The sequence below is a fragment of the Perca flavescens genome, chromosome 2, assembly GCF_004354835.1.
Source record: "Perca flavescens isolate YP-PL-M2 chromosome 2, PFLA_1.0, whole genome shotgun sequence".
In the NCBI taxonomy this organism is placed as follows: Eukaryota; Metazoa; Chordata; class Actinopteri; order Perciformes; family Percidae; genus Perca; species Perca flavescens.
The window spans coordinates 20,622,840-20,630,685 of record NC_041332.1 but is presented as its reverse complement, the minus strand read 5'-3'; the positions used below and the strand labels follow the sequence as shown (position 1 = coordinate 20,630,685).

General features: G+C 39.8%; 1 protein-coding gene across 1 annotated transcript; it reads left to right on the top strand.

The window, feature by feature from the left end:
• Positions 1-2,108: 2,108 nt before the first annotated feature.
• Positions 2,109-7,625, top strand: cd7al (cd7 antigen-like). Its single transcript, XM_028601239.1, has 5 exons — positions 2,109-2,258; positions 2,722-3,063; positions 4,242-4,622; positions 6,622-6,725; positions 7,145-7,625. The coding sequence occupies exons 1-5, from the start codon at positions 2,198-2,200 to the stop codon at positions 7,349-7,351; spliced, it is 1,095 nt and encodes a 364-aa protein (XP_028457040.1). The 5' UTR covers positions 2,109-2,197; the 3' UTR covers positions 7,352-7,625.
• Positions 7,626-7,846: the final 221 nt, after the last annotated feature.

Below are 7,846 nucleotides of genomic sequence, written 5' to 3'. Positions count from 1 at the left end.
AAGAACAGAGGAGCTTGAATTACAACACACAGAGGGAGTGTGACTTCACGCCATTACTAAGGATGCTCAGGACGCCATTACTACCTTTTTTAGAAGAAAAAAAAGGAAAATATTTGTTTGCTGCTATATTAATGTTCTGAATGTTGAGTACAGCCCCTTAAAAGGAATACAAGCTGCCCTATAGAGAATAATTGTCCAGAAAGTAGATTGACTGAATGAACATGTTACGCATCACAATGTCAGAATTATGTTTTTGTTATTAATAAAACTATTGCATTATTTTGCTGCCACTTGTTTTCCTTTAATTAAATTAAGACTTGAGGTGAAATCCACTATTCTGAGGCTCCCAGTGCCTTTAGGTGCTCAGTGTGCGTATGTGGCCATTCAATAATAGTGTACCACCTAGTGGCATATGGGGGATATTATTGACCCCTTTAACAGACGAGCTACTTCCCATGATAGAAATCCTAATGAAATCTGTGGTATTAGACAGTCTGATCAATTCATAGTTTAAGGTAAATACTGTTATATGAGAGGATTCTAATAACATGGAGTATGAAGCCTGATTAATGCAGTGATAGTAAAGATGACTTTATTAAAGCATTTCATATTTGGTTATTTCTTGTCACTATTTTAGCCATTGAGATGAGAATATTGGGCTTAACTCCTTAAACGTTTACTCCTAAGTGACCATGAAGTAAAAATACTTTTGAAAATAAAGATATGATCTAGTGAAAAAGGTTCCAGAAAATACTATTTTAACAATTGATTAATTTAGTTTTAATGAATAGGAGTATTCCCTAATATTGAGTTAGTATTGTGTATTTTACATTGGCCATTTTGCAATAAATCACTAGCTTTATATACATTTTGAATTGATATGATTACCTATATAACCACTGCAGCCATTAGATGTATGTATTGAATGAAAAAGTCAAATGGAAACTTTGAGGACCTTAAGGTTTCTTCCTTGTTTGGGCTGCATACATTTCTGTCATAGATTTCTGATCCGGAATTTGTGGTTTGAAGAGAGACTCTATAGACCTCGTACACATTTAGCTTCATAGCAATCCTACCAAGCAATACTAGCAAAGCTTCAGGAGTGTATTGACAGGCACTGGCAAACAAAAGGTTAGCTCATCTATGAAAGTGAAAACCCTCAAACTGCAGCCTCTCAAACGGCAGAACTCAGTAAACAGTCATTAAAACCTACTTTGCTATACATATATGAACTTAATTGTGGTTTCCTGCTGCCGGACTAGTACAAGATACAAGAACCAAAGAGCAAACCGCCTGTTTAGAGAGAAATATTGGCTACCACAATTTACAGCTTTGCGTGTGTGCACACTTGCGTGTGTACTTGTTTGTACATTGAAAAGGTTATGTATTCATTCCTCTTGTTCATATTGTCTGTGAAAAGTTGTTTTTTTTCTATAGCTGAGACAAGGCTTTTTTTTCAGTGCTTAGGCCCAATAATCAAATATTGAGACTTGAATGTTTTTGCTGTCAAGTCTTTGGGCAGTCAAGCCTCAAGTCACTATTTTTCACAGTTAAATTAGATTGAACTCTTGCATAAGCTCATTCAGTATGCAGGCATTTTGACACAGTTGACATCCTTTCCACTGATGCAAATTATTAAATCAATACAAAACAGACACATCCTGTTCTGTAACAGGCAGTCACAATAATTTCCTCTGGGAAATGCACAAACTATTTGGTCTGTGGAAAGTTTTTGTCGAGCATGTGAGAGACAATGAATGCAAATTTTGACGAAAAAAAACGTCACTGATGCTATTTGAACTTAAGAGTTGGGTCAAACTGCCTAAAACAAAACAAAAAAACTTGGATCGTCAGGGACCTCCATGCACACGTTGGATCTTACTATGCTGCTGATCCTTGTAAAATACTTTATAATATAATCATAAACTTTCAGCTGTTTTGTAGTGTTACATTTTTCATGTATTACTATATTGCTTTAGAAGGAGCTGATTCAATATACACAGTGTTGGTTAGCTTTTGCTTCCTCTTGTGTTCATCTTGAGGTTTGAAGGTGGAGCTTTGTGGAGTTCCTCTTGGTTTCATTTACAGTTAACTAAACTTTTGTCATCCAGTCCTAAGTGATTGCATGTGTGCTGTCATGGTTTACATCACTGACTTCCCTTAGGAACTTAATTAGTGTCTTCTGACAGTATTAAAGATGACTGGGATCCAGTACCTGGCATGTCTGTGGACTCTGTTCATCACACAGACTGGATTTGGTAAATTGATCATTTGCTTCATTTTTTTCCACTTTGAATTGTTCTTGGAGCGTAAGAATAAGAATGGGGAAGTCATTGGGAGTCAATGTCTACTTCACAACAATATAATGCACCGCTATGGATTGTGCCAGATACATTTTTGGGGGTTGCAGTTTGTTGTGGTATCATGGTACTCTATTATTTTGTCCATATAATGTATGTGGAATAGTTTGGTCAGAAGATTACCAAATAGGATTTTCTTTGGGAGGGATGCACAGCTCCAAAGTTTTTATTTTAATTTTATTTTTTTTAGCATAGTGTTTTTGTGGGACATGAAGTTGAATCCAATATTATTTACCATGTTAATTAGCTGCTTTTACTTTGAAACTGACTCATCTTTAAGCATATAATCACTTTTTTCACCAGACCAAAAAGATGTTTATTCTTAAAAAAAAAATATATATGTGTTTTTGTTTTTATCAAGTGTGCAGTGACATTCAGTTCTTGGAGAGGCATGAGGGGGGATCTGTGGTTCTTCCCTGTGTAGTTGACCAAAGAAACCCTTCGCCCTTCGGTGTCTACTTGATGCGCAACTGGCTGAAACCCACGAGTGAAGTGCTGTTCATGCACACCGGGAACGACGTCAGTGCAGATAACCGGATCAGTGTCAGTGGAGACCCGAGCAGCCACTCTCTGAACGTGACCATCTCTCAGCTGAGTGCCAGCGACACAGACCGCTACTACTGTGAGTTTGTGGCAAACAACCCTTTAGGTGAAGACGACCGAATACGGGGGAAGACTGAATTCTTCCTTCTTGTTAATGATGGTGAGTGTTACTTTTTTTTTTCTTTCATTCGCTTCCATTCACTTGTCACCCACAGAAACTTTCCAAAACTACCACAAAACAAGAAGGTTAAATATCCTGTAGGTGGTTGACATTTGAAAAGTGTGTTTGGTGCTGTTGTTTGCTCACTACCAGTGCTTCCACTAAGCGCCACTGTCTAATAAAGCATTCTTTATAAATTAAATGAGGTTTGGTCCAGGTGCCTTGCAGCCAGCAGGAAAGCAGTGGAACTGAAAATGTAGGGGCCATTTAAAGAGCTAACTAAAGATATAAAGCAGATTATGCTGGAGGAGGATATACACCAGTAAAAGGGATTTTTCACAACCTGGCAACCCAAAAGTTCCACTTATTAATGATGTTTTACAGACATTTCAGTTATTAATAAGTCTTATAACCCCTATATAAATGATGCCTTATTAAAACTGGTACCATGAAGTCTTATTTTCTTTGTTGTGTGACTGTTATTTTTATGAAAGAACTAAACTAACATGGTCTCTGAGCAGCTCAAAGTTCAACACAGCTCTCTTGAAATCTAAGCTGTTGTTTTTCTTTTTCTGACACACATTCTGCATTTTGCCGATGATGACTCACACTGGTCAGTTTCGTTTGTGTTTAACCGTTGCCAATTGTTAGAATTTCCTGGCCATGAATCCCCTCCTCTTATTTCACAGTGCTAGTTCCAGAAACAAGTCAAAACAAGTGTTATTAAACTTCTAAATGCTAAGAAATATTACTCACAACACAAGGTGGAGTTGGAAGCCCCTCTCACCCTCTTTACACCTTTTAAAACACCATCCCAGAGGAAACTGTTCTTTGTGTTCTCTGTTCTTTCTCTGTACCCCAAATATAAATGTTCCTACAGCACCCTCAATATGCTTTCAAGGGTAGATGATTGTATGTTATTGTTTTACATAATATTAATTTATATTTACAGATACACTGAAGTTCCTGTCTGAAAAAAATGTATGATTACTGGTTACATTTAGTACATTGTGCTCAATAATGCCACTACTTTAAATAATCTATATAATCTACTGAGAACTACTTCTTATAACTTTATGGCTGCTAAACACGCCCAAAAATATTTTTGGATTATTCAGAGGAAAAAGGGGTTTTACCATAGGTCATACTCTAAGCTTTATTCCCTTTCCCCTGTGGAGATGCCCTTGGGCCGGTGGACATTGGGTTGGTGGAGACATGTTCTGGGGGCTCAGCCGTGCTCCCTTGCCTCCCCCCACACGGGGGGGCCTTGGCCGTGGAAGGGGTGAGTGTGAAGCGACAGAGGGGCCGGGCACCTGTGGAGGTGCTGTACCACTCAAAGCGTCACCATGGCGGCAGCAGCCCTCCATCCTCCTCCCTGTTCCCCATCGAGAGGGTCCACCTGTCCTCGGCCCCCGGTCCCAGGGGCATCACCTACAACCTGACCCTGCAGCAGCTGCAGCCGGACGACAGCGGCCTGTACAGCTGCCAGATGCTCCTCAGCGGCGGGTCCGACACCAGCACCACGCTAGGAAGACAAGCACTCTTTGTTTCTGTGCAAGGTGGGTCACGTCACAGAGGGACTTGATCGCCAGGTTACTTATACTTAGTTCATTTTGTTTTTCAGGGTTTTGAAAATGAAAGAATATTTTCTTTTTTAGCTTTTCCACCTTTAATTTGAAAGGACAGCTAAGTGAGAAAGGGGGGGAAGACATGCAGGAAATCGTCACAGGTCAGATTCGAACCCTGGACCTCTACGTTGAGGTATAAACCTCTCAGTATACAGTATGTGCGCCTGCTCTACCCACTGAGCCAACCAGGCCACAATGGAAACTTCTTTTAATACTAACTGTTGTTCTGTTGTACCAATTTGTTTCCTTTTTGTGCTGTTTTTTTTTTTTCAATATATATCAGTCTGATCAGTCCAACTCTGATTACTAAGGATGTCAGCCTTCTACTAACATACCTGCTAGCCTACTAATTATACCAATAACAATGGCTATAACCTTAGCAAAGATTCCACTCATATTTTCCAATCTCACAGTGTTGTTGTTATTGTTTGTTTCTTAAATAATGATTTGAACTGAGTAGATTCAAGTTTTGTGGAACACTGGCATGTTCAGAAACCCGCGCAAAATGTCTTTTTATAAGCACTATCATTGTTCCCTTATTTGTTCACTTGCACACCTGTGGTTGTGTGCACAACTGATAACACTAGACAATGATAGACATCACTACATTTTCTGTACTTAAAACTCTTTTCTCAGAGTAATCAGTTAGTTGGTTAATCCATTGATCACTCGCACTACAGCTGACATGTCAGCAAGGTTGGGCAACAAACCATTAAATCAGAGACGCAAAATTATTCAGAATTATGTGTCTTAAAGGATAAGTCTGGTGCTATTCTATATATTTCTTTCTATCAACAAATCCCATGAAAAGACCGAACTTATAATGAATTGCTCCTACTAACAAGTGTTGTCCGTTTAGGTAAAGCTTGATATGCCTAGGCTATATCTTATTACTTTGTGTAAATGAGCCACATTGTTTTTTATGGTTATAATGAACGGTAATGTTGTAATCGTGATGTTAATTCAATCATATATTGTGGCCGTTTTTAAAGATTTACGTCTTCATTTGCAGCAAATGGGCTTGGGGCTGAGAGCCACAGGGTCGGGAAGTCAGAGAGAATTGAGAGACAGACTAGCACATAGTGACGACTAGCTTCATAAGCTAATTAGCGGTTTGCGCTAAAACTGGTCACATTGGATTAGCATGAAAACAGATCCCAGAGAAGGGTCAACTCGGTACACATGTGTTATTAACCCCTAGGTTCATTTTGTTCTGGATTTCTCCTTTGAAGGAGGTTGACTTTAAAGATATTTTTTGGGGGGCATTTTAGGCCTTTATTTGACAGGACAGCTGAAGACATGAAAGGGGAGAGAGAGGGGGGAATGACATGCAACAAAGGGCCGCAGGTCAGAGTCAAACCGGGACCCACTAAACCTCTATATATGGGCGCCCGCGCTACCAACTGTGCTATCTAGGCGCTCAGTGAAGTTTGTTTAAAATAGATGATTCAATTTCAACTGAGAATTTTGTGTTTGAGATGTCAAATGTCATTGCCAGTTCAGCTCATTTCTCACTTTTCACTGAGCAAACCAAACTGCTATCACTCACCTCCTGATATCAGACCAACCAGAACTCCTGTTTGCTGCTCAGTAACAGGCGTTTGTCTCCCTATTCATGAACATGTTTCCGTGATGTTGAACCTTATTCATATATTCAAACTGCAGCCTACAACTAGGAAGGAACTTTGGGTCAGTGGTTTTTGCAATTCCACTGAACACGTTATACTTGAGCATTTGTTGTGTTTGTCTTACACTGTTTTATGAATGAACATGCAAATGTCAGTGGCGGGAATCCAGTGCAGCAAGGAAGCTGGTCGTGGTGTCGGTGCGATTCCTCAGAGGATGCTGAGACGCGGAGTGTTTGTGTGCTGCCGCAGCAGCGAAGTTGACCCTCTTTATCTTCAGCCTTTCTCTCTGTGCTTCTTCACAGGAGGTCAGTGCGGCTGCTCCAACTACTCCATTCTGCTATATGCTTTGTCCTCAGCTGTGGTCGTTCTCCTCCTCCTCCTCCTTGGATTTGTGGTGATTTATAAAGTGAGTGGGCTGACAGAAACACAAGAGTTAAGGAGAAAAATATAAGTGATTAATGCGAACAGCACCTGCGTGCCAGAGAGTTCCTCTGCAGCTCACCACAAAACCACACGGTTTCATAACTTGTTGCTATCAGATGTCAGCATGCTTTTCTTACAATTCAGTTAGGGAGGCAGTGAAACCCATAATTCTATTTTTTTTTTTTTTTAGTTTAACCAAGTAGCCTAAGTAGTGAACTGCAGTGTTTAGTTTAAGCTTCTTTTTTTGCGGTAAAATATATAGTGAGGATTAGATTTGGTTCGGACTTCACAGTGAAAATGCTGCCTCAACAGAAAATAACACTGATTTCAACAGGAAATCGAGAGTGCGTTCACTCTGTTTGTTCTCTTCACTGATTTGTTTTTCTTCTGTTTCAATGACAGAGCAAAGCAAGCCGCAGCGTCAAGTCACACCCTCAGGTACCCATTTACGAGGAGATGACCGGGTTGCAGCCTGTCAGTCGAAAACTGCACCCCCGCCATCTGGAGGAAACTTCTTCAGAGTACAGAAACTGCTCCGTGAAGAGATCCGGTACTGAAAACCATTACGAAAGCCCCATTGGGGCCCTGAGCCCCAGGAGTGAGTCTTGAAATGAAATATCAGACCTTGTCCCCAGCATCAGGAACTAGACTAACTCATCAACTCGGCTGCCTGAAACTCACTGAATTCCAATTAGCACTCTGAAGTTTCTCTAACAGATTTTAACAGACACGTTCACACGTTTTGGTAACAAAGTTATGTCACTGTTTATAATATTGTTAGTGAACATGTCACTGTTTCTCACCAGGTCTAACAAACATGTTGTAAGCATATTTTATTGTTGCAGCCATTCATTTAAAATAAAACTGTTGTTGTGGCATATCACTTGACTAGCCTTCGTTTTTGTTAATTTTGTCTACCTGTTACAACTTACCCCAATATGTGTTACAACCTACCCCAGTAGTGGGGTAGATTGTAACAAAGGACCACCTTGTATTTGTCATCATCTCACAAAGTCTGTAATATAGTTGAAGAAATTTAAATTGTTGCCATTTGTAGTAGACAAATGTGGGTACTTTGCCTAGAAATTTCAGATGTGTAGCTAA

Bases quoted from the DNA above. Each gene is read 5' to 3' on its own strand.
- cd7al (XM_028601239.1), top strand. From the start codon at position 2,198: ATGACTGGGATCCAGTACCTGGCATGTCTGTGGACTCTGTTCATCACA. The intron at 2,259-2,721 runs GTAAATTGATCA...GTTTTTATCAAG, and splicing joins CATCACACAGACTGGATTTG to TGTGCAGTGACATTCAGTTC. The intron at 3,064-4,241 runs GTGAGTGTTACT...TCCCCTGTGGAG, and splicing joins CTTCCTTCTTGTTAATGATG to ATGCCCTTGGGCCGGTGGAC.